Source organism: Hirundo rustica, chromosome 26 (genome assembly GCF_015227805.2).
Source record: "Hirundo rustica isolate bHirRus1 chromosome 26, bHirRus1.pri.v3, whole genome shotgun sequence".
Taxonomy (NCBI): domain Eukaryota; kingdom Metazoa; phylum Chordata; class Aves; order Passeriformes; family Hirundinidae; genus Hirundo; species Hirundo rustica.
Genome location: NC_053475.1, coordinates 24,864 through 50,780, shown reverse-complemented (window position 1 = coordinate 50,780; position 25,917 = coordinate 24,864). Strand labels below are relative to the sequence as shown.

Sequence of the window (25,917 nt, the reverse complement as noted above, 5' to 3'; positions counted from 1 at the left end):
CGCGGCTGATCGGTCAGCGCGCCTGTCAATCACAGGCAGCGCCACGCCTTCCGCCCCCTCGCCGCTTACTACGGGGGCGGGCACGCTGCCGGCTCTGCGCGCTGATTGGCTGCCGGCCCGGCAACCCCGCCTTTCCATTGGGCGGCGCCGCAGTCAATCATTAGTTTAAAGATTTAAAAAAAAAAAACCACACCACAACCCACCACAAAAAACCCACCCAACGCAGCGCCCCGGGCCTGGGCAGGGGGGCGTGGCCGGGCGCGAGGGTGTCCCAAATCTGCCTGGCAACGGGGGGGGGGGGGGGGGGCGAGGGGGGGGGGGGCACGGGGGGGGGGGAGGGGAGGGGAGGGGAGGGGGAGAGGGGCGGGAGGATGGGGGAGGGGGGAGGAGGGGGGGCGGGTCCCCCTGCGCGCGCAGCCCCCCCCCCCCCCCCCCTCCTGTCAGTGGCCACCTGAGGGAGCCGCCTCCCCTCCCCCCACGGCCCCAGTCCGGGCCGGGCCCCGCGGAGGAGGAGGAGGAGGCGGCTCCAGGGGGCTCCGGACAGTGAGTGACACCCGCGGCCCCCGGCGCCCCCTGCCCGGGGGGGACACGGGACACCCCCTTCCCCGCCCCGCGGGGACCGGGGCTCGGGGCAGCGGCGGGGGCCGGGACCCGGGGCTGTGTGTGTGGGGGGGGTGAGGGGGCACCGCCGTGAGGGGAGAAGGGAGCGGGCGAAGCGCGGCCGCGGGCGGGGGCGGGTGGCGGCGAGGGGCGCGGGGATCCGGGCAGAGCCCCAGCGCAGGGGGGGTTCGCGGCGGATGAAAGTGCGGCCGGGCGTGTGTGCGAACGGGGGGGGGGGCGGGCGGAGATCGTAATAAAAAAAAAAAAAAAAAAAAGAGGAAAAAAGAAAAAAAGCGAAGGTTGGGAAGTCCGAGGGGAGGGTGGGCACGGGCGAGGGGGTGCCAGGGAGGAGCGGGAGTGCATCCTGGGAGTTGCCCGATAGGCACAGCCACCAGAGCATGTCAGCAAAGGCGGATTATTGGTGCCAGAGCCTTGGGAAGGCGGGGGAGGGGAGTGGGGGAGGGGACGGGCCACCACCGGGGCCACCGGGGCCACCAGGCCACGGCTCGGGGCTGCGGGGGAGCCCCGGGGAGCGCGGCCGCAGCTCCGGGGACAGCGCCGTCACCCCCTGCCCTCCGTCCGTCCGTCCGTCCGTCCGTCCGTCCGTCCGTGGTGTGCCCCCGGTGTGTGACGGGCCCGCGGTGCCACTCCGGAAACACGGAGAAAGTTTTGGGCACGGGGCGGGGAAACGCGGGGCTGTGCGGGGAGAGAGAGCGGGGCTGGGCGCGGGGAAAGCGAGGGGTTTGGGGGAAAGTGAGGGGTTTGGGGGAAAGTGAGGGGTTTGGGGAAAAGTGAGGGGTTTGGGAATGCTGAGGGGTTTGGGGGAAAGTGAGGGGTTCGGGAATGCTGAGGGGTTTGGGAATGCTGAGGGGTTTGGGAATGCTGAGGGGTTTAGGACAAGCTGAGGAGTTTGGGAATGCTTAGAAGTTTGAGGGGTAAAAAGGGGTGAAGGGAATGCTGAGGGGTTTGGGGAAAACTGAGAGGTGCAGGAAAAGTTGGGGGCTGAACGCAAGCTGAGGAGTGCGGGAAAAGCTGAGGGGCTTGGGGGCTTTTGAGGGGTTTGGAGGAGATTGAGAGGTGCAGGAAAAGCTGAGGGGTTTGGAGAGAACTGAGGAGTTTGGGGAAAAGCTGAGGGGTTAAAGGGAAAAATGGGGATGGAGGAAGAGCTGAGTGGTTTGGAGAAAAAAGTGAAGGGAAAGCTGAGGGGTTTGGGGAGAACTGTGAATTGCAGGAAAAGCTGAGGGGCTTGGGGATGACTGAGAGGTGCAGGAAAAGCTGAGGGGTTGAAGGGAAAAACGGGGATGGAGGAAAAGCTGAGTGGTTTGGAGAGAACTGAGGAGTTCGGGGAAAAGCTGAGGGATGCAGGAAAAGTTGGGGGTTCAAGGGAAAGCTGAGGAGTTCGGGGAAAAGCTGAAGGATGCAGGAAGAGCTGAGGGATTTGGGAAAAACTGGGGCTGAAGGGAAAGCTGAGGATCTGCTGGAGAAGTTGAGGGTCTGGCGTGAAATCGGAGGGTTTGTCCCAAAATCGGAGGGGCTGAAGGGAAAGCTGGGGATGCGCTGGAAAACCTCGGGGGTGGCAGGGAAACCTCGGGGCTCTGCTGGAAAATCCAGGGGTTTGCCCCAAAATCTGAGGGCCTGTTGGAAAATTTGGGGTTCTGCTGGAAAACTCGGGGGCCTGGGTCAAAGCCTGTCCCAAAATCCAGGGATTTACACCAGAACTCGAGGCTCTGCAGGAAATCCTGAGGGTTTGTGCCCTTGTGGGATTGTGCCGCAAAACACAGGGGTCTGAGGGAATCCTGAGGATTTGTGGGATCTGCTGGAAAACGTGGGAGTCTGTTCCTCGAAACTCCGAAGGTCTGCCCTGCGCCCCGGGGATCTGCAGGAAAACCTGAGGGAGGATTTGTGTGAATCCCAGGGATCTGCGTGAAATCCTGGCTCCATCCCAAATCCCCATCCTGGCCTCATCCCTCTGGAATTTTGAATTCCAAGTGCCACCATCAGGACCAGAAAATTCCCTTTAATTTCTTTAATTTCTCCCCATTCTTCCTCAGCCTCGCCCCCTTTTTTGGGGATTTCAGGGATTGGGAAAATCCAATTCTGTCTGAATTTTCCCTCTTTTTCCCTCCTCCTCCCACTCTTTTCCCTGTTTTTGGGGGGGAAATCCTATTTTAGGATTTTTTTTTTAGGGAAAATCGAAGGATTTAGAACCAAAATCCAAGGATTTGGGTGTCCCTGACCCTCGGGATCCCTTCCCATCCCAGGATTTCCAGCTGGAATTTGGGGAGTCCATGGAAAACAGTCCGTGGAATTCCTTGCCCAAATTCCCGTTTTCCCAATTCAGATCCATTCCCTGTGCCCTGGAATTCCCACTCCTTCTCCCAAATCTTCTCCAGCTCCTTTGGAAGCAGCTCCAAGTTTTCCTGGGATCTTTCCCTGCTCCCACTTCCTCGGACATTCCGGGGATCCATCCCCGGTCCCACCTTTCCCGAGATCCCCAAAATCTGTCCTGGGAGAGGCGGGAGCCTCTGGAACGAGCGCTTGGAGTGCTGGGAGAAACCTGGGCGAGGAATCCCGAAGGAATTTCCAGATCTTTGGGATCTCTCCCATCCCGGGACACCCGAGCGCTTCCAGTGGGATGGGATTTTATCCAGGGCAGCTGCTTTGGGCTGATTTCCCGGGAATTTTCCCAGTTTTGGGGTGGCATCCATGGGGTTTTACAAGTTTGGCGTGATTTCCATAGAATGTTTTAAGTTTGGCGTGGTTTCCATTGGATTTTCCCGGTTTTGGGATGATATCCATTGGATTTGTCCAGGTTTTGGGGTGTTAGCCAAAGAATTTTCCCAGCTTTGGGGTGGCATCCATGGAATTTTGCAGCTTTGGGGTGTTATCCTTTGGATTTGTCCAAGTTTTTTCGTGATATCCATTGGATTTTCCAGCTTTGGGATGGCATCCATGGAATTTTCCCAAGTTTTGGTGGATATCCATTGGATTTTTCCAGGTTTTAAGGTGGTATCCATGGGATTTTCCAGCTTAATCATGAATAATTACACAGCTCTGAATTTCTTCTGCCGTTCATTTGGTGTAAAGAGCTGAAATTCGGGATTTTGGATCTGGCTCCGGCAAAACTTCCCTGGAAAAGTCTTTCCCAAAATCCTGGGGATGCCAGGCACTGACTTGGGAGGAATTTCTGGGATTTTGGGGGGAAATCACCAGGATTTAGGGAGAATTTTCTGGGATTCTGCAGGAATTTGTTGGGATCTGGGGAGAACTGCCAGGATTTATTGGGAATCTCCTGGGGTTTGGGGGGGGATCTGCCGGAATCTGGGGGGAATTCTCCGGGAGGATTTTGGGGCCGCGGGTTCTCCTTGGGCCTTCCCGGGGCTGCGGAGCCGCTGTGGGGTCGGGGAATTCTTGGGATCGGAGCCGTTCCCGTCCCTGTTCCCATCCCATTCCCATCCCTGTTCCCATTCCCATTCCCGTCCCTGTTCCCATCCCATTCCCATCCCTGTCCCTCCCGCAGCCGCTCTGCGCCTCCTCCATCGGCCACCGCCACTGTCCCGGTGTCCCCTCGCTGTCCCCTCAGTCTGTGTCCGTCTGTCTGTCCCTCCCTCTGTTCCTCTGTCTGTCTGTCCCTTCTCTCTCCCTGTCTGTCCGTCCCTCTGTCCCTCTCTCTCTGTCTCTGTCTGTCCGTGTGTCTGTCCCTCTGTCCCTCTCTCTCGCTCTCACTCTGTCTGTCTCTCCGTCCGTCCCTCTGTCTCTCTCTGTCTGTCCGTCCCTCTGTCCCTCTCTCTCTCTCTCTCTCTGTCCGTCCCTGTCTCTGTCTGTCTGTCCGTCTCTCTCCCTCTGTCTGTCCGTCCCTCTGTCTGTCTGTCCGTCCCTCTGTCCGTGTCTCTCTCTGTCTGTCTGTCCCTGTCTCTGTCTGTCCGTCTCTCTCTCTCTGTCTGTCCGTCCCTCTGTCCGTCCCTCTGTCTGTCTGTCCGTCCCTCTGTCTGTCTGTCCGTCCCTCTGTCCGTCCCTCTGTCTGTCCCTCTCTCTCTCTGTCCCTCTCTCTGTCCGTCCCTGTCTCTGTCCCTCTGTCCGTCCCTCTGTCCGTCCCTCTGTCCGTCCCTCTGTCTGTCCCTCTCTCTCTCTGTCCCTCTCTCTGTCCGTCCCTGTCTCTGTCTGTCTGTCCGTCTCTTTGTCCGTCCCTCTGTCTCTGTCTGTCTCTGTCTGTCTGTCCGTCTCTCTCTCTCTGTCTGTCCGTCCCTCTGTCTGTCTGTCCGTCCCTCTGTCTGTCTGTCTGTCCCTGTCTCTGTCTGTCCGTCCCTCTCTCTGTCCGTCCCTCTGTCTGTCCGTCTCTCTCTCTCTGTCTGTCCGTCCCTCTGTCTGTCCGTCTCTCTCTCTCCCCTCTCTCTCTGTCCGTCCCTCTGTCCGTCTCTCTCTGTCTGTCCGTCTCTCTCTGTCTGTCCGTCCCTCTCTCTGTCTGTCCCTGTCTCTGTCTGTCTGTCTGTCCCTCTGTCCGTCCGTCTGTCCGTCTCTCTCTCTCCCCTCTCTCTCCACGTGGCCTCTCCCATCGCGGCTCTGCCCACGCGCCCCCCGCCCGCTGCTCCAGCCAATCAGCGCCCTCCTCACATCACCCGCGCGACCCCCGCGGCCAATGGCGGCTGGCGACACAAACCGGGCTCCCCCCGCGCCGCGCCCGGAAGCGGCGGCGGCTCCGTGCGGGGCCGGGCCCGGAGCGCTCCCGGCGCTGTCCCGGCGCTGTCCCGGCACTGTCCCGGTGCCGTCCCGGTGCTGTCCCGGTGCTGTCCCGGCGCTGTCCCGGCGCTGTCCCGCCGTGCTCCCGCCGCGCTGTCCCGCCGCGCTCCCGGCGCTGTCCCCACGCCGTCCCTTCCGCCGCCCCGCCCCGCCCCGCGCATGCTCCCCCGGTGCCGCCGCGACTCCATGTGTGAGCGGCGCGTTCTGGGCACCGGAGCCGCGGCGGCACCGGCCACCCCCGGCACGGCGCCGGGGCCCGCGGGGAGCGGCGGGCACAGCCCCGCCCGGCCGGGCCAGCGGCGCCGGGCTCGGCGCGGATGCGGCGCGGAGCGAGCGGAGCGGCGCCCGCCGACTTCTCCCGGTAAAAAGTTCTCCCGGCGTTTTATTGTCTCCGGTAACGGAGCGGCGGAACCGCCGCCGTCCGGGGCAGAACACGGGCCGGGCCGCGGGACGGCTGCCGGGGAAGTTGCGGCGTTTCCCGGCCCGTGCGGGGACCCGGAAAGTGCAAAGTCCCGCAGAGCCCGGGCCGGCGGCACCGGCACCGGCACCGGGAGCCCGCGGTTCCCCCCCCCCCCGAACTCCGCCCGCCGCCCGCTTTTGTTTGGGAAAGTTGCTGCGGGCTTTCCGCCGGGCTGCTTCCTCTTCCTCCTCCCTCTCCTCCTCCTCCTCCTCTTCCTCCTCCGCCGCCGCCCCGAGCGCTCCGTGCCCGCTTCCCGCCCCCCGCGCCGCGCTCCGGCGGGGCCGCGACACGGGGACACGGGACACGGCGACACCGGGACCCCCGAACCCCCCCGGGCACCCCGAACCGCTCCCGGGCACCCCGAGGTCGCCCCCCGGTCACTCCCCGGTCACTCCCCGGCCGGATCCCCGCTGCCCGTGGCCGCTCTCCCCCCCGGTGCCCCCCCGGTGCCCCCCCGGTGCCCCCCCGGTGCCCCCGGTGCCGGAGCCCCGCCGTGGCCGCGGTCGGGGCCGTGCGGCCGGGCCGGGCCGGGGCCGTGTCACAATAAGAGTCCCCGGCAGCCCTGAGTGCGCTCCGGGGCACCGGGATCGGGAATGGGATCGGGAATGGCACCGGGATCGGGATCGGGCACCGGGATCGGGCACCGGGATCGGGCACCGGGATCGGGATCGGGATCGGGAGGAGTGCAGGGATGGGCAGCGGGGTTGGGATCGGGATCTGCACAAGGATTGGGGCTGGGATGGGCACCGGGATTGGCATCGGGATCGGGGTCGGGATCAGCACCGGGATCTGCACAAGGATTGATGGGCACCGGGATCGGGATCAGCACCGGGATCGGGATCAGCACCGGGATCGGGACCAGTACCGGGATCAGCACCGGGATTCGCTGTCCCGGGGGATCCCAGGAATCCCGGGGGGCTGCCGGGACAGTCCCACCCCACACACCGGGCTGTAGCAAAAGGAAAACAGGAACTGTGGGAATTGTGGGAATTCCAGCCGGGAATGCCTCTCCGGGACGGGATCCTGCGGGGTGTGGGGTCGGGATTCACATCCCGAGCTTCTCCCGATTTCCCCAGCCCTCAGCTCGGTTTGACTTTGGCTTTTCCGGGATTTTCCTGCCTCGCTCGGGGCAGCTCCCCCATTCCCGGCCCGGAATTCCCGAGCTCCCTGCTGGGTGTCCCGAACCCCGGGAATGCTCCCGGCTCCAGCTCCGGGGTGGCTCCGTCCTGCCGGGAAGCGGAGCTGGAGCCGGGACAGTCACAGGAAGTGACAGCGGAGGGCCCGAGGGAATCCGGGATGGCAGCGCCCGGAATCGGCCTTGGAGCAGCAGGAAAGGGCTGGGATTTGGGAAGAGGGCTGGGATCGGCCTGGGATCAGCGGGAAAAGGGCTGGGATAGGGCTGGGATCAGCGGGAAAGGGCTGGGATTTGGGAAAAGGGCTGGGATCAGCGGGAACAGAGCTGGGATTTGGGAAAAGAGCTGGGATTTGGGAAAAGGGCTGGGATCGGCCTGGGATCAGCGGGAAAAGAGCTGGGATTTGGGAAAAGGGCTGGGATTTGGGAAAGGGCTGGGATTTGGGAAAAGGGCTGGGATCAGCGGGAACAGAGCTGGGATTTGGGAAAGGGCTGGGATCTGCCAGGGATCAGCGGGAAAAGGAGCAGGATCAGCCTGGGATTTCGGAGGAGGGGGTTGGAGCTGCCTTGAATTTGGGGAAAAGGGCTGGAAGTGATCCTGGATCCGCAGCAGAGGGGCTGGGATCTGCCTGGAATTTTGGGAGAGGAGCGGGAATCTGCCGTGAATTTGGGACAAAGAGGCTGGAGTCTGTCAGGGATCAGTGAGAAAGGGGCTGGAAGTTGGGAATGCTGGAAGTTGGGAATGCTGGAAGTTGGGAATGCTGGAAGTTGGGGTGTTCCGGGAATGCTTCGAATCCCAAAATCCCAGATCCAACTCGGGGATGTTGCTGAGGGAATTCCGAGGCTGGAGATGAATCCTGACAGGGAATAATCCCTCTTTTTATCCTGGATTCTCGGAATTCTGGGATACTTCGGAGTGGGAAGGAGCTCAGGGATCAGCCAGGGCTATTCCTGCTATCCCAGGTTTTTCCAGGCTGGCCTTGGACATTCCCAGGAATTCCTGGGAATTCTCTGCTGCTCCCTCTCCAGTTTTTCCCACAGATCCCAAACTTTTCCAGGATTTTCCCACTCTTGATCCAACCAGAGGCTCCTTCCTGAGAATCCCGAGCCTTAATGCAGCAGGAATTCCAAAATTCCACGATTTCCATGGGAAATCCAAGGAATTCCAGCTCTCCTGGATCCTTGGAGCTCCCCGGGAAGAGCGGCCGGGGCAGCTCCGAATTCCAAAGGATTTTCTGGGATTTTCCCAGATCCTCTTAGGCACGAAGAGCTCCGGGTGAGCTCCGCTAATTCCCGCTGGAATTCCCGGGATCACGGGGCCGGAGCAGCCGGAAAATGCTGGGAACAGCCAAAGGCTCCAGGAAAAAAATGGAATGAAGGGAAATCTGGGAATTCCATGGATGGAAATCTGGGAATGAAGGGAAATCTGGGAATTCCGTGGATGGAAATCTGGGAATGAAGGGAAATCTGGGAATTCCGTGGATGGAAATCTGGGAATGAAGGGAAATCTGGGAATTCCGTGGATTTTCCGAAAAAGAAAGGGCAGGATTTGATTCCAGAGGGAACGAGCCGGGTCTCATCCCCAGCAATTCCATGGAAAATCGCTCCAGGATTCCTTTTGTTGTTGTTGTTTTTCCCACGGAAAAGCCACAGATTGAGGCTTCGTTCCTTCAGCTCCGGAATTCTGGGATCCATCAAAATGGGATGGAATTGGATGTTGGAATTCCAGGCTGGGAATTCCTTGGATTCTGCTGCTTCCCAAGGAGTCCCTCAAAATCCCATTTCTCCAGGGATTTTTCCTGAGCTGCTTCTGGAGCTTCCCCAGCCCAAATTCCCAGGAAAAGCCTCGGGTGGGGCCAGATCCAGATCCAGGGGAAAATCCCAGCCTTTGGAATGTGGGCAAGGGATCAAACTCGGGATCCTGCTGGGATCCAAACCTCAGGAATTCCTCAGGAAAATTTGGGAAGAGCCATCCCTGGGATCCTGGGAATGTTCCCAGGCCAGCCCGGCTCATCCAGGGGGGAATTTTTTGGGAATTTCAGGCTCCTTGATCCATGGGAAAACTCCTTGGGAAGCTCCGGAGGATCCTCCCTTCCCGGGAATTCCGCTGGAAAAGGCGGAACCATCCCAGGATTTTATTGGGATCGGTGCTTTTATCCCAGTTCCCGGGGTGCTGCCGGGGTTTTGGGATTCCCACGTGTGCGGATTCCCAGTGGTTCCGGAATTCCCGATTCCCGTGGTTGTTTTGCAATTCCAGCATTCCCAAATCCCAAGTTTGGGGGGTTTTGGCATTCCCGGAAGTTGCAGTTCCTGGGATTCTCACGTTTTCTCCCTTCCCGCAGGATCCTCGGCTCCGGCTCATCCCAGCGGGACCCCATGACCTTCCCTGACGGGTAGGAGCCCGGAATTCCCGGGAATTCCATGGAATTTTATGGGATGGGGAATCTCTACCTGGAATTCCGGGCCTGGAATTTGCGAGGTGGGAATTTTCCCCTGGAAAAGCTGAGAGGTCGAAGAGGAGCTTTCCCAAAAATCTCCATTCGTTCCCAACGGATTTGAGCCAATTCCCAAGGAAATCTCCCGGATTTTCCAGGGGATTGGGAAACTCCAAAGGATCCAAAGCTCCTGGAATTCCTGCCGGGAATTTCCCGCGGGATTGGGCAGCGCCTGGAGCGGGGGTGGCGTCGGGGTTTGGGGATTTTGGGATTCTGGAAGGGTTTGGAGCTGGGAATGCTCAGGGAGGAGCCGAGGCCGGGATCAGCTGGGCCGGGATCACCCGTCTGACGGGATTGTCCCGGGAATGGGACGGGAATGGATGGAATGGGCCGGGATTGTCCTGGGAATGGGACGGGATTGTCCCGGGAATGGACGGGAATGGATGGGAATGGATGGAATGGGCCGGGATTGTCCCGGGAATGGACGGGAATGGATGGAATGGGACGGGATTGTCCCAGGAATGGACGGGATTGTCCCGGGAATGGGATGGGATTGTCCCGGGAATGGGACGGGATTGTCCCGGGAATGGGATGGGATTGTCCTGGGAATGGACGGGATTATCCCAGGACAGGGATGGGATTGTCTGGGAATGGGCCGGGATTGTCCCGGGATGGGACGGGATTGTCCCGGAATGGATGGAATGGGCCGGGATTGTCCCAGGACAGGGATGGGATTGTCCCGGGAATGGGCCGGGATTGTCCTGGGAATGATATGGCATTCTCCCAAGATCCTCTGGCTCCAGAATTCCCGGGAAATTCTTTTTTAAAACTTGGGAATTTCCATGGACAAATAAGAAAATTCCTTGGGAATTCCGATTTTCCTGCTGCTTTTCCCACTTTTCTCTGGGAGAATCCCAGTGGGGAGGGAATTCCCGGTGGGAATCTTGGGAATTTCTACCTTTGGAAAAGCTCCCGAATTCCAAGGAATTCCCGCTTTGGAATGTCCCCGTTCCCGGCCGGAAAATCCGCCGGGATTGGGAATATCCACGGCTGGAAATTCCCTCCGTAATGAGGAATTAATTGGGAAAGATCCGATGGCGATCCCTCATTAATATTCAAATGTATTCGGGAATATTCAAATCAGCTCGTGAATATGGAAATCACACCGGGAACGCTTCAGTCGCTTCCCGGGAAATAAATCTTGGAATTTTTTCTCCTTAAAGGAGGAATTTGGGGTGGGAAATCAGCAATGGTGTAGTAATCAATTAGTGATTGATTAATGATTAATTAGTGATCAGTTAATGGTTTATAATGGGAGGGTTCGCTTGGAAAATCCCAGGAGAAGTTGGAAATTCTGCTCCTGGATTTCCTCCTCTGCATTCCCAAAAAATCCCAGCCTGGAGATTTCCGTCCCTGTGTCCTGGATATTCCAACCGGGAAGAATTTGGGAATAATTCCCATGGGAAAAGCGGAATTTTTCAGGAATTTTCATGGGTTTAATCCCATTTTCCAGTGACCCAGAGAATTCCCATAAAATCCCGCAAATTCCTCCCAGAATTCCAGACCCCCCAGGGAAAATTCGCCTGGAATTCCACAGAAATTCCCAGAATTCCCCCGTGGATTTTTCCAGGCAGCCGCTGTTCCCCATTTTCCCGTCTCCACTGGAATTTTGGGATTCTCCTTTCCCGCTTTTCCGGAGCCTTTGGAGCTCCAAACTCCCAGGATCAGGAATTCGGTTTTCCCCAGAATTCCTGTGGGAATTCCGCTCCCCCCAAAAAGTTCCCCTCCCATGGATAAAAATTCCATCTGGGAATTCCCGAGGGAATTCCTGGAGCCGCTCCAGGGATCTGATCCCAAACTTTTCCCAGTGCTGGAGGAACCTCGGGATAATTCCCAAGGGATTTGGGATATGGGGAACTCTGGGAATTCCCAGTCCTGGATAATCCGGGAGTGTTTTGGGGGGGGGTCGGGAAAACCAGGAGAAATCCCAGTGATTCGGAATCTCGGGAATCAAACGGATCCCAGGACAGGAAATCCCGGGAATTTCAGGGAATTCCCAGCCCGGGATTGGCTCGCTGGGATTTAGGGAAAAGCGGGAGAAATCCCAGTGGGAATACAAGGAATCCCGGGAATTCCCAGCCCGGGAATGACTCCCAGGAAATTTGGGAAGAGGGGGAAGGATCCGGGCGTCGGGGGGAGGGAAAACTCCGGCTGGGAATCAAAGGAATCCCGGGAAATTTCAGGGAATCCCGGGAACTGCAGGGAATTCCCAGCCCGGGAATCACTCCCAGGAAACTTGGGAAAACCGGGATAAATCCCGGTGGGAACTCGGGAATTAAAGGGATCCCAGGACAGGAAATCCCGGGAATTTCAGGGAATTCCCAGCTCGGGAATCGCTGGCGGGAACTTTGGGAAAAGCGGGAGAAATCCGGGCGGGCTCGAGGGGAGGGAAATTCCCAGCGGGAATGTCGGGGGGGCGGGAGCATCCCGGGATTCCCGCTGGGATTCCCGCCCCGGCATTCCAAGGGTTAAGCGCTGCCATTTTGTTCCCGGAGATTTCTCGGGAATGGCGCGGAAATGGCAGCGCTTAACCCTTGGAATGCCGGAGCGGGAATTCCCCCCCCCCCTCCCCCCCCCATCCCAAAATTCCGCCCGGCAGGAAAAAAAAACCGAGCAGGAAAAGCGGGATCGGGAGCTGCTCCAGAGGGATGATCCCGGCTTTTCCACCTGTTGTTATCCCGGAGTTTGGGCAGGAGAATGCGGGATTGGGGCTGAATTCCAAGGAAAAGTTGGGGAATTGGTGAATCCCAGGTCGGAGCTGTTCCGCTGGGAATTCCCGTGGATTTTCCCTGGGAAATCTCTGAGTTCCGAGGAGGAAAAAAAATTCCCAGAGTGAGGAATTCCCAGGAATTTTTGGGAGATCCAAGGGATCCCTGCCTGGAATCCTCGGGAGCAGCAAATCCATGGAAAACATTCCCTGAGGAGCACTGGAAGTGTTCGGATCCAGCTTTTCCACCTCGGGGAATTTTCTTTTCCCGAAATTTTGCTTGTTGGAATTTTGGCTCCCCAAATTCCTGGAGCTGGGTGGGAAAAACTGGGAGAGGAATTCCAGGATGTGGGAAAAGATGGAATTTTCAGCCCAAATTTCTCCTTTTCCATGGGAATTTTAATTTTATTTGGGAATTTCCCTCCGAAAGTTCCTCCAATCCAAGCCCGTTCCCATTCCTGGAATCACACCTGGAAAAATTCTTTAAGTCCTCCTTTTCCCAACTTTTCCTGGAATTCCTGAGGAATTTTTTCCCCTCTTTTCTCCCTTTCCCTGCCCTGGCCGCTGCGATGGGCTGGAATTCTCCTGGGAGGTTTCCCAGCAGGAACAACTCCGGGAATTCCATTTTCCAGGGATTTTCCGGGGGGTTTCCATCCCCTTTTCCCTCCCTTTTCCCAGGTTTTTCCCTTCCTTTCCCCCCGCCTTTTCCAGGTTTTTTTTCCCAGCCCTTTTCCCTCCCTTTTCCAGCCCCTTTTCCAGGGTTTTCCCCTCCCTTTTCCCGGTTTTTCCCCTCCCTTTTCCAGCCCTTGCTGGATTCCTCTTCCCAAAGTTCTTTCCCGGCCCCCTCCGGATTTTATCCTGGTTGGAAATTCAGGGATTCCATCCCCAAATCCCGGGATTTTTAACCCCTTCCTGTCTCCCTTTTCCTGGGATTTTCCCCCTTTTCCTGGGAATCTTTAACCCTTTGATGTTTCCCTTTCCCAGGATCTTTCCCACCCCTTTCCCGATATTTTCCAGGATTTTTAACCCTTTGTCTCCCTTTTCCTGTTACATTTTCCCTCCTTTCCCATCATTCCCCCTCCCCACATTCCTGATTTTTTTAACCCTTTCCTGGGATTTTTTCCCCTTTCCCAGGACTTTTTAACCCCGTCATGTCTCCCTTTTCCCAGGATATTTTCTCCCCTTTCCAGGGGTTTTTCCAGCCCTTTTCCCGTGATTTTGCCCCGTTTCCCTGGGAATTTTCCCCCTCCATCCCCAAGATTTTTCCCTCCTTTCCCGGAATTTTTAACCCTTTACTGCCTCCGTTTTTCCATGACTTTTCCCTTTCCTGGGATATTTTTTCCCCCAGGTTTTCCCCACCATTCCCGATTTTTTTAACCCTTGCCTGGGATTTTCTTCCTCCCTTTCCCAGGACTTTTTAACCCCTTGGTGTCTCCCCTTTCCTGGGATTTTTTTAACCCTTTACTGCCTCCCTTATTCCATGACTTTCCCCTTTCCCAGGATATTTCCCCCCCCCATTCCCGGGATATTTTCCTTGCCGTTCCTGGTACTTTTCCCCTCTTTTCCCAGGATATTTCCCCCCTTTTCCCAGTATTTTTCCCCCCGTTCCCAGTTCTCTCTCACCTTTCCCAGGGTATTTTTCCCCCATTCCCAGTGCTCTCTGATCTTTTCCCGGGATTTTTCCCCCATTCCCAGGATATTTTCCCCCCCATTCCTGTTGCTCTTTGACCTTTTCCTGGGATATTTCCCTCCTTTTCCTGGCATATTTTTTCCCCCATTCCCAGTTCTCTCTGACCTTTTCCCAGGATATTTTCCCCCCATTCCCGGTTCTCTCTGACTTTTCCTGGGATTTTTTCCCCCCATTCCCAGGATATTTTTCCCCCCATTCCCGGTGCTCTCTGACCTTTTCCTGGGATATTTTCCCCTCATTCCTGGTTCTCTCTGACTTTTCCTGGGATTTTTTCCCCCATTCCCAGGATATTTTTCCCCCCATTCCCGTTGCTCTCTGACCTTTTCCCAGGATATTTTTCCCCCCATTCCCGATGCTCTCTGACCTTTTCCTGGGATATTTCCCCCCTTTTCCCGGGATATTTTTTCCCCCCATTCCCAGTTCTCTCTGACTTTTCCTGGGATTTTTTCCCCCCTTTTCCCGGGATATTTTTCCCCCCATTCCCAGTTCTCTCTGACCTTTTCCCGGGATTTTCCCCCCATTCCCGCTCCGCAGGCGCTCACCATGAGCGAGGACTCATGCCGCACCCGCAGCCAGAAGCGCGCCCTGGAGCGGGAATCGGAGCCGGACAATAAAAAACTCAGGATGGACAAAGGAATCCCGGGATCCGACCTCGGCGCCGAGGGCGACGCGAAAATCAGAGCGGATCCCGGGCCCGGGAAAATCCCGGGAATGCTGAAAAGTGGGGAGGTGAAAGCCACCATCAAAGTGGAGCTGCCGGCCGGGGACGAGCCCGTGGACATGAGCACGTCCAAAGGGTGAGCAGTCCCGGGAATTCCGGGAATTCCGGGAATTCGGGGGGTTTGGATCCCTTCTCGTCCCGGCTGGTATCGGGATGGGAGCTGGGGTTGAGGTTTTTTGGGAATCCGGCGGATTTTCCTTTGGAATGGTGGGAGAGTTGGGAAGAGAATCCCAGGAATGCTTCGGATGAGGAAGAGCCTAGAAGCTGATCCAGATTCCAGGGGATTTCCTTGGAGCTGCCGATGGAATTCCTGGAATTGTGGCAGCAGGAGGAGTTCGGGAGTTGGGAATTTCTCACTCCTTTATCCCGACCCAGCCAATCCCACTTTTCTGGCTCCAGGAAAAAGCTGGGAATGCTGCACCTGTGTCACTTCCATAGGGAATTCCCTGGATTTGGGGATTCCCGGGTTTGCTGTGCCCTCTAGAGGATGTTCCCAACCCTTTGGAATTTTCCCACTCCTGGAATTCCCACCCTGGGCCCTTTTCCCGGGCCTGGAATTCCCTGGAAAAGGGGCTGGGAAAAGGGCAGGAAAAGAGCTGGGAAAGGGCTGGAGGAGGTTGGAAGTTGGAGGTTGGAGATTGGAAGTTGGAGGCTGGAGGAGGTTGGAAGTTGGATGTTGGAGGTTGGGTGTTGGAGGTTGGAGGTCGGAAGCTGGAAGTTGGAGGTTGGAAAAGGCTGGAAAAGGCTGGAGGAGGTTGGAGGTTGGAGGTCAGAGGTTGGCAGTTGGATGTTGGAGGTTGGGGGAGGTTGGAAAAGGCTGGAGGAGGTTGGAAGTTGGAAGTTGGAGGTTGGAGGTTGTTGGAAGCTGCGCTCCCGGCCCAGCTCCCCCCGAGCGTTTCCCGGCCCCGTTCCGCAGGGATTCCCGGCGGGAGCGCCGCGTTCCCTCCCCGGACGTCATCGTGCTGTCGGACAACGAGCCCTCGAGCCCCCGCGTGAACGGGCTGAGCCGCGCCGGCAGCCCCGAGCCCGGAGCGCCGGCACTGCTGGTGAGCGACCGGGAACGGCGGGATAACGGGATAACGGGGGAAATGGGGGAAAACGGGATGGGGAATGGGGAAAATGGGGGAAAACGGGATGGGGAATGGGGAAAAACAGGATTGGAAACAGGGAAAACGGGATTGGGAACAAGGAAAACGGGATTGGCAACAGGGGAGAATGGGGGAAAAACGGGATGGGGATGGAATTCACCAGGTTTAGGTTGGAGAAACCTGGGTTTGTCCCAGATCCCAATCCCAGAGCCCAGATCTGGGGAAGAATCCCACATTTTCCCCTTGGAATTCCCATTCGTTCCCAGTTATTTCTGACAGCCACCCCCAGTTCCCAATCCCAGCCGGGAATTCTCCTCATTTAACCTTTCCCACTTGCTTTAAATGGAAAAATCCCGCCTTTTCCCCTTGGAATTCCCGTTCGTTCCCAGTTATTTCTGACCCGGTTCCCAATCCCAGCCGGGAATTCTCCTCCTTTAACCTTTCCCGGTCGTTTTTGATGGAAAAATCCCAGATTTCCCCTGGGAATTCCCCCCCTGCTGCCCCAGCTGCCAGTCCCAGCCGGGAGTTCTCACGGTGCCCGTCTCTCTGCCGGGGTTTTCCCGGTTTTCCCGGGATTCCAGCGGAGCCCGGAGCAGCGGGAGCGCCTGATCAAGCAGCTGCAGGAGGAGCTGCGGCTGGAGGAGGCCAAACTGGTGCTGCTCAAGAAACTCCGGCAGAGCCAGAGCCAGAAGGAAACGCCGGCGGCCAAGGTGGGAATTCCCTTCTCCGAGGATTCCCAGCGCGTCTCCCGCGGCTTCCAAGTGCCCGATGTGGCTTTCCCTGGATCTTTAGCCTGTTTTCCCTGGATCTTTAGCCTTGTTTCCCTGGAATTTTAGCTTTTTTTCCCTGGATCTTTAGCCTTTTTTTCCCTGGATTTTTAGCCTTTTTTTCCCTGAATCTTTAGCCTTTTTTTTCCCTAGAATTTTAGTCTTTTTTTCCCTGGATCTTTAATTTTAGTCTTTTTTTCCCTGGATCTTTAGCCCTTTTTCCCTGGATTTTTAGCCTTTTTTTCCCTGGATCTTTAGCCCTTTTTCCCTGGATTTTTAGCCTTTTCCTGCTAATTCCTAAAGATTTTCCCAGGAATTCCCCAGGATTTTCCTGTGAATTCCCCCAGTTCCCAGGCGCGGGCAGAGCGGGAGCCGATCCCGAGGATTTTCCCCCCCGGATTTTCCCCCCGGATTTTCCCCCCGGATTTCCCGTCTGTCGATCCCGGATCCCGGGCTCCTTCCCCGCTCTCTGTATTCCCGCTTTTCCAGCCTTTATCCCGCTCTTCTCTTTCCGCTTTTTTCCTTTTTCCAGCTTTCCTCGGGCCCCTCTGGAAGCGCTGCGGCCACGCCCCCGCCCTTGGTGCGGGGTCCTCAGGCTGTTCCCGCTGGGAAAACTTCCCTCCAGGTCAGTGGGAGCCGGGAGAAAACCGGGAAACATCCCGGGAAAAAACGGGAAAATCCCCGGGAAAAATCCCGGGAAAAGCTGCCAGGATTCCTCAGCTCCCACGGGGGTTTTCTTAGGGATAACGGGGCCCAGGGAAAGGTGGGATGGGATTTCCGGGGGTTCTTCCAGCTGGGATTCCTCCGGAAAACAGGGAATTCCTGAGGGAATTGCTGAGGGAATCCCAGGATTCAGGGTTGGAAAAATCCCATTCCAGGCTGAATTAAATCCTGGGAACCCTCAGGGAAGGAAAATCCCGGAATCCCTGGACAGCTGCCAATCATCCCCAGGATCCTTTGGAATTAGAACATTCCCAGTTTTCTTTTCCTCGGGATAACAGAACCCAAATTCCCAAACTGCTCCAGGACGAGGGATTCCCTCAGACCCGGGATTCCAGGCTTGAGGAAAGGGAGGGATCCGCTCTTTTTTAGGGGCAAATTCCCAAATCCAGGAATCTTTTCCTTGGGAACACTTCCAGAGGAACTGGAAAACCTTCAGGGGATCTTGGAGTTAATCCCAAAAATCCGATTTATCCCAAAGATCCCTACGGAATTTGGGGTGAATGAAGCAGGAATTGCAGAGGGAGGAGCTGAGGGATTCCCTGGGAATGGGATTGGAATTCCCAACATCCAAAATCCTGCGGGAAAGGGGAAAATTCCAGAGGCTGGGACGGAGGGAAAGGGGAAAACACCCAGACTGGGGTGCAGAGGAATCTTTGGAACTTTGGGAATATCCCGGCCCCGGCTCCAGGAGGGATTTGGAATCCCGGGAATCCTCGGGCAGCCGCTTTTCCAAACTCCTTCCACTCATTCCTGTCCCTCTTCCAGGATTTTTCTGGAACTTTTTCTTCCCTCCTCCCTTTTTTTCACTTTCTTTTCCTTGCCCTCTCCCAGGATTTTCCCTGAGGTTTTTCTTCCCCATTCCAAACATTTTTTCCCCATTTTCCTCCCATTTTTCCCTTCCTTCCTTTCCCTCTTCCCCGATTTCCCCAGACTTTTCCTTTCCCTGCACAAACCCCAGCGCTTCCATTCCCCACTCCCGCGTTTCCCGTTTTTCTGGCCTCCCCGGCATTCCCGAGCTCGGCTGAAGCCTTTTCCCTGTTTTCCAGCCCTCTTCCAGCCGCATTCCAGGCTCTGGAATTCCTCCCCCGCTGCTCCGGGGGGGCCAAGGCGCCGCCTCCAAGCTGGGGTCGCAGCAGAGCCCCCAGATCGTGATGCCGCCCTTGGTCCGAGGGGCCCAGGTGAGCTTCTCCAGCTTTTCCCGTTCCCATTCCATGAAAAAAATTTGGGATTTCTTCTTCCGCTTGCTCCAAATATCCCAAGTTTTTGTGTACTCCCCAAAAAGCGGGAATTTTTGAGTGTTTGTGGGTTTTTTGGGAGAGAGGGAAGAGGGGATGGGAGGAGATTCCTGCTTTTCCCTCTTTTTTTTCCCTGGAATTATCCTTTGAATCACATTAATTCTGGGTTTAAATGGTAAAATTCCCCCTTTTTCCCTCATTTTCTGGGCTTGGAGTAGAGCAGGAGGAGGGAACGGAAGCCGATCCCTGCCTTTTCCACATTTTCCCCACAAATCCAGTCAGAAACTCGGGAATCTGGGGCTGAATGCTCCAAGCACCTCACGCCCAGTGGTTTGGAGGGAAAGGGAAGAACATTCCCGGGTTCGTTTCCCTTCGTGCCCTGTTGATTCCCGCTGTGCTTTTCCGTGTTTTCCCAGCAAATCCACACGATCCGGCAGCACTCCGGCACGGGCCCGCCGCCGCTGCTGCTGGCGCCGCGCGCCTCCGTGCCCTCGGTGCAGATCCAGGGCCAGCGGATCATCCAGCAGGGCCTGATCCGCGTGGCCAACGTGCCCAACGCCAGCCTGCTCGTCAACATCCCGCAGGTGGGAACTCCCGGGAATTCCCATTGGGAATGGGCCGGGAGGGGTGGGGATGCCCAGTGTCAACATCCCGCAGGTGGGAATTCCCGGGAATTCCGAGGTCCTCAAGGGCTCCTGCGGTGCCCTCGGCCCAGGCCGGCACTGCCCTGGGTGGCACCAGGAGCTCCCCAATTCCCACATGGAATCGTTCCCTGATTCCCAGTGATCCCACATGGATCCCATTCCCAGTGATCCTATGGATCCCATTCCCTGATGTCTCCCCAGGTGTCCCCCACGTCCCTGAAGGGCTTGGCGCTGTCCTCGGCGCGGGCCGGCGCTGTCACGGGCGGCACTGAGAGTTCCCCAATTCCCACATGGAATCGTTCCCTGATTCCCAGTGATCCTATGGATCCCATTCCCCAGTTCCCACATGGATGCATTCCCTGATTCCCAGTGATCCTATGAATCCCATTCCGGTCTCTCCCCAGGCATCCCCCACGTCCCTGAAGGCCTCTGTGCTGCCCCCGGCGCAGGCCGGCGCTGTCATGGGTGGCACCAGGAGTTCCCCAATTCCCACATGGAATCGTTCCCATCTCTCCCCAGGCGTCCCCCACGTCCCTGAAGGGCTCGGCGGTGCCCTCAGCCCAGGCCGGCGCTGTCCCCGCGGGCTCGGCGGCGCTGGCGGGCAGCGGCGACGCCCCGGGCAGCCGGCAGGCCGCCGCCAAGCTGGCGCTGCGCAAGCAGCTGGAGAAGACGCTGCTGGAGATCCCCCCGCCCAAACCGCCCGCGCCCGAGATGAACTTCCTGCCCAGCGCCGCCAACAACGAGTTCATTTACCTGGTGGGGCTGGAGGAGGTGGTGCAGAACCTGCTGGAGACTCAGGGTGAGCACGGGGAACGGCGAATCCGGGCTGTAAACCTGGCTGGGGTGGTGTAAACCTGGCTGGGGTGGTGTAAACCTGGCTGGGGTCATTTAAACCTGACTGGAATCATTGAAACCTCAGAGAAATGCCAGGTGTAAACCTCCCAGAAATCATTTAAACCTCACGGGAATCACTGAAACCTCACAGGAATCATTGAAACATCAGGGGTGGCCACGCTGGGGCTGACCCGCCATGTTTGTCCCTCAGGGAAGGTGGTACTGGGTCAATCCCAGGAGTTTGTCCCTCAGGGAAGGTGGCACTGGGTCAATCCCAGGAGTTTGTCCCTCAGGGAAGGTGGCACTGGGTCAGTCCCAGGAGTTTGTCCCTCAGGGAACGTGGCAGTGCCCAATTCCAGGAGTTTGTCCCTCACAAAAGGCCCCACTGTGGCTTACCCGCCATGTTTGTCCCTCAGGGAAGGTGGTACTGGGTCAATCCCAGGAGTTTGTCCCTCAGGGAAGGTGGCGGTGGCCAGTCCCAGGAGTTTGTCCCTCAGGGAAGGTGGCACTGGGTCAGTCCCAGGTGTTTGTCCCTCAGGGAAGGTGGCGGTGCCCAATCCAAGGAGTTCATCCCCTCACAGAGGCCCCACTGTGGCTTACCCGCCATGTTTGTCCCTCAGGGAAGGTGGCACTGGGTCAATCCCAGGAGTTTGTCCCTCAGGGAAGGTGGCAGTGCCCAATCCCAGGAGTTTGTCCCTCAGGGAACATGGCAGTGCCCAATCCCAGGAGTTCATCCCCTCACAAAGGCCCCACTGTGGCTGACCCGCTGTTTGTCCCTCAGGGAAGGTGGCAGTGCCCAGTCCCAGGAGTTCGTCCCCTCACAGAGGCCCCACTGTGGCTGACCCGCTGTTTGTCCCTCAGGGAAGGTGGCACTGGGTCAGTCCCAGGTGTTTGTCCCTCAGGGAATGTGGCAGTGCCCGATCCCAGGAGTTTGTCCCTCACAAAAGGCCCCACTGTGGCTTACCCGCTATGTTTGTCCCTCAGGGAAGGTGGCACTGGGTCAATCGCAGGAGTTTGTCCCTCAGGGAAGGTGGCACTGGGTCAGTCCCAGGTGTTTGTCCCTCAGGGAAGGTGGCGGTGCCCAATCCCAGGAGTTCGTCCCCTCACAAAGGCCCCACTGTGGCTGACCCGCTGTTTGTCCCTCAGGGAAGGTGGCGGTGGCCGTGTCCTGCCGGGAGCCCTACCTGTGTGCCCAGTGCCACACGGACTTCACGTGCCGCTGGCGGGAGGAGAAGAACGGCACCATCATGTGCGAGACCTGCATGGCCTCCAACCAGAAGAAGGCCCTGAAGGCCGAGCACACGAACCGGCTCAAGGCCGCCTTCGTCAAGGCCCTGCAGCAGGAGCAGGAGATCGAGCAGAGGATCCTGCAGCAAACGGCTCCTCCCGGGCAGCCCAAGGCCGAGCCCGTGGGGCAGCACCACGCGCTCAAGCAGGTGAGGGCCCCCCCGGCACATCCGGGCTTCCAGAGGGGAAAAGCGCCTGGAGTTGTCCCGAGGGTTGAGCTGTAGCTTGGGGAGTTCGTCCCTCAGGTTGGGTTTAGGGTTTGAAGTTGTCCTGCCAGGCTCTAAAAGCCATCCAGTCCCAAATATCCAGTTCAGTCCTTAGAGATCGTCCAGTCCCAAATATCCAGTTCGGTCCTTAGAGATCATCCAATCCCAGAGATCATCCAGTCCCAGAGATCATCCAGTCCCAAAGATCATCCAAATCCCAGAGATCATCCAAATCCCAGAGATCATCCAATCCCAGAGATCATCCAATCCCAGAGATCATCCAATCCCAGAAATCATCCAATCCCAGAGATCATCCAGTCCCAGAGATCATCCAGTCCAGCCTCCAGAAATCATCCAGTCTCACAACTCATCCAGTCCATTCCAAGGCCTCCTCCAGACTCATTCCCAATGGGAAACGCTGCTCCAAAACATCAAACTGATCTAAATTCAATCCCATTTTTTTCTGCTTTTGCAATTCCTCATCCCACAACACAAACCCCAAAATCCCAACCCGATTTAGGTTTGACAGAACCCCTGAACTCATCCCATCCCGAAATTAAAGAACCCAAATCCTTGTGAAGACCCTTTGGAATTTTTTATCCCCCAAAACCGGCGCAGCATCCCAGATTTTGGGGTTTTTATTCCTTCCAGAGCTCCAGCCAGATGTCCCGAGGTGCCGGCGCTTCCCGAGGGGTCCTGCACGCCTTCAGCCCCTCGCCGAAGCTCCAGAGCTCCTCGGGCAGCGCCGCCCTCGGGAGCCGGCCCGGGAAACACGCGGAGAGATCCGGCAGCAAGGGCAGCGCGGGCGCCTGGAAGAAAAATCCCATCAACACAGGTACGGGATCCCGGGAAGCTGCTTTTCCTTGGGATCGCCACCCACAGTTCCCAGAACCTTCTCGTTTATCGGGATGAGTTTGCCACCAGATCCCGGCGGGATAATCCGTGTTTAAATCCTGCTTTTCCACGTGGATTTGGCTTTATTTTGGCACTGTTTTCCCTCATTCCCGAGGCATTCCATGATTCCAGAGACCTCAAATCCTGATTTTTGATCCTAAACCTTTGTTTATTGGGAGGAGTTGGGAACCTGAGGCGCCAAATCCCAGCAGGATTATCCGTGTTTAAATCCTGCTTTTCCACGTGGATTTGGCATTTTTTTGGCACTATTTTCCCTCATTCCCGAGGCATTCCATGATTCCAGAGACCTCAAATCCCAGTTTTTGGCCCAAAACCGGGATGAGTTTGAAACCTGAAGGTGCCAAATCCCAGCAGGATAATCTGTGTTTAAATCCTGCTTTTCCATGTGGATTTGGCTTTTTTTTGGCACTGTTTTCCCTCATTCCCGAGGCATTCTATAATTCCAGAGACCTCAAATCCTGATTTTTGACCCAAAACCGGGATGAGTTTGGAACCTGAAGGCGCCGGATCCCGCCGGGATAATTCGCGTTTCAGATCCTGCTTTTCCATGTGTTTTAACGTCACTTTTCCCTAATTCCTGGGCTGTCCCAGGACTCCGTGACTCCAGAATTCCCTCTTTTCCTGCAGGTGGGGCCCTGCCCTTCGTCAGCCCCTCTCTGGCCGTGCACAAATCGGCCTCAGCCGTGGACCGGCAGCGCGAGTATCTCCTGGATATGATCCCGCCCCGCTCCATCCCACAGTCGGCCACGTGGAAATAATTCCCAAGGGAGAACTTTTCCAGGCTCTGCCATCCTTTCCTTGGGTTTTTGGGTTTTTTTTCTGTTTTTTTTTTCTACCACAATTCCGTGGAATCTGCTTTAATCCCAGCTGGATAACGCCCCGAGGCTTCCTAGGATGCGACACCACCACTCCTCATCCGTCCCTGCCGGGAGAAGCGACCGCGCTGGGGTGGCCGAATCCCGGCTCCGTTGGCTCCCAGATTTTTCATGGAAGCTGGCAGGGAAAGGGGGAAGAATTCCTTAGAAGAAAAAAAAAAAATTTTTTTTTTTTTTTTTTTTTTTTTTTTTTGGCTTTTTCCGTGTTTAGTTTTGGAATTTTTTTGGCACCAGCACAAAAAACAAGACAAAAACAAAAAGGACTCAGCGACTCCTCTCTGCCTTCGCCGACGCCGAACGTTTCTGCCGGGAGCGCTCCGGAATTCCGGAATTTTGGGGCGTGGAGAGAGGAATTCCAGCCCCATCCTGCGTCCAGTGAGCCGACTTCGTGGCTGCTCCTTTTCCCTGCTCCTCCTCCAGCCGGGAAAGCAGGCGGCACGTCCCGATATTCCCAAAATTCCGACGATTCCGTGAAAAAGCCGCCGCAAACGAACGAGAAGTGCAAATTCCCGATGCCGGCTGAGAATGGCTTGGTTGGGTTTTTCCCCGCAGGGATCGGCCGGGAAGCGGGGATTGCTGCGGGAGATTCCCACTTCCCGTTTTCCTTGGATTCTGGGTGGAACGGACCTCGGAACCGTTGGAAGTTTTCCAGACCCTGCAGTTCCCGAGAGACACAAACCGCCCTGGTTCTTTCTCATCCCGCGAGTTTTGGGCCTTCCCGACGTTCCCAGAGACTCCAAAGCGAAACTTTTTTGGGAATTTTTTTTCTCCTTTGGGAGGGTTGGTTGGGTTTGTTTTGTTGTTTTTATTTTTTTCCTTTTCTGTTGTTGTTTTGAGGGATATTATTCCAAAATTTCTAGGAATTCCAGAAGCTGATGCAGGCAGGGAGGGTTGGGAGCCATTCCCGATTCCCACCGGGAATTCCGGCCGTTCCCAATCCTTCCCTCCGTGAGTTGAGTTCTTCCAGGCATCCCAAGCATGCTCCTGTATCCATTTGGGATGGAATTTTCCATCTTTTTTTTGGGGAATTCCAGAGGTTCAACCCAAAATCCATCCGTGGCCAGTTTGGTTTCATTTTGGTTTCTCATCCTCTTTTTTCCTTGGGCTTCTTCCCGAATTCCAGGCGAATCCAAGGGGCAGAATTCCAGGCCTTATTCCGGTGATAAGAATTCTTTGGGAAAATTTTGGGGAATTTTCTTGGGGAAATTATAAATATGTATAATCTAGAGATCTATATATTAAAACAAAAAAAAAAGGGGGGAAGAAAATTCAGGAAAAGCCGGATTTATTTTCTTAGGAATCGCTGAAGCCAAGAATTCCTTCGGGATCATCCCCTCGGATCCGAGTGACAGAACCTCTCCCTTTTCCTGCTTTTCCCGGCGTTTCGATATTTAGGGATTTAGCTTAGGAAAGAACCCCAAACCCGGCTCGTTTTCCAAACTGGGATTTGTGGGATAAAACCCCCGGAGTTCCCACCCGGATTTGGGGGTTTTCCGTAGGGATGTGAAGAGCTCAGGTGTTGGGAATTGGGTTGGAATTTTGGAATTTGGAGTTTTTCTTTTCATTCCAAGCCTGGATCGGGAGAGATGCTGCCAGGGGGACGATGTGGAATTCCTTAAAATTCCATTGGATTTCATGGAAAAGTTGCTGTTCCTTTCCCAGGTGGAATTTTTGGGGGGTTGGTTTGGGAGGATTTTCCTCTCCGGGTTTTTTTCCTCATGGATGCAAACGTTTGGAAAAAGTTCGTTTAAAAATTCCCAACAAAATTCCTCCGATTCAAATCCAATATTTGGGGGGGAGGGGAGGATCCTGGTTCGTTTATTCCCGGTGTTTGGATGATTCCTGAAAAAAAACAAAACAGGGAATGAAAGAGGAGCAGAAGGATTCAATGGGATAAAAACCAACGTCAAAACTTTTTGGATCCCAGCAGAATTCCCTTGGAAATTGGAATTTCAGCCAAGTCTGGATCGTCAGAGTAATCAGGAATGTTGGAATTGAAGGATTTGGAATTAAAAATCCAAACAAATCTCTGTGTCCAGCCTTCAGAATATTCCATCTCGATTCCTTTTTTTTTTTTTTTTTTTTTTTTTTTTTTTAATGCAGAATTCGGGATAAATAAATTTTAAAAAAATTATTTGGGGGATGGGGGGAGATTTGTTTGGAAGGGGAGGGAAAATCCAGCAGGGAATGAGGTTGGAAAACCCAAAATCCAACCTGGAATGAGGCTGGAAAATCAAAATATTTTATGGGATGCGGCTGAAACTCAAAATTCCCGCCTGGAGCGCGACTCCTGGGATCCAGCCTGGTTCTGACGTGGTTTTTCCTGGAATGTTGCTGGGAATTGGGAGGATTTGTTTTATTCCATCCACGTTTCTGCCAAATTTGGGATCGATCTAGGAAAAGATTCCATGTTGGAACGCCGGAACGGTTTTTCCTTCGGAGTCCCCGTCCCATGATCCGGTGGGGGTTTCTTGGGATTGGGATGGTTCAGGTTCAAAGCTGTTCCAACTCTTCAATACAGATTTTCCAAACCTCTTCCCGGTCTCCTTTTTCCAGGAAAAATAAACCCACAAAAAACGGGAAAAATGGGGAAAAAAAAATCTCAAACGGAAAATTCCCGTGGTGGAATTCTGCCCTGGAAGGGAAATGTTTGGGAATGGTGGAGGAGGGGGAATTCGGGAACAAATCCTGGGTTCATTCCTGGTGCTGGATCCCCTTTGGAATCCGGGATTCTCTGAGGGCTTTTCCCTTTGGGATTCCTGAATCCCTGAGATCTGTTGGATCACCTCTGGAATTCCAGA

General features: G+C 56.0%; 1 protein-coding gene across 5 annotated transcripts; it reads left to right on the top strand.

The window, feature by feature from the left end:
- Positions 1-422: 422 nt before the first annotated feature.
- Positions 423-25,222, top strand: GATAD2A (GATA zinc finger domain containing 2A). Of its 5 annotated transcripts, none has more exons than XM_040086817.2 (12): positions 423-543; positions 9,272-9,322; positions 14,356-14,618; positions 15,459-15,588; positions 16,212-16,340; positions 16,930-17,022; positions 18,167-18,298; positions 18,772-18,939; positions 19,519-19,798; positions 20,980-21,269; positions 21,978-22,161; positions 22,869-25,222. In XM_040086817.2, exons 3-12 carry the CDS (start codon positions 14,365-14,367, stop codon positions 22,997-22,999), a joined length of 1,791 nt encoding a protein of 596 aa, XP_039942751.1. In that variant the 5' UTR covers positions 423-543; positions 9,272-9,322; positions 14,356-14,364; the 3' UTR covers positions 23,000-25,222. The 5 variants fall into 5 exon arrangements, with proteins under 5 accessions (XP_039942751.1, XP_039942755.1, XP_039942752.1 ...); XM_040086818.2 differs by lacking the exon at positions 423-543 and adding an exon at positions 5,657-5,698; XM_058423612.1 differs by lacking the exon at positions 423-543 and adding an exon at positions 6,117-6,162.
- The last annotated feature ends 695 nt before the right edge of the window (positions 25,223-25,917 follow it).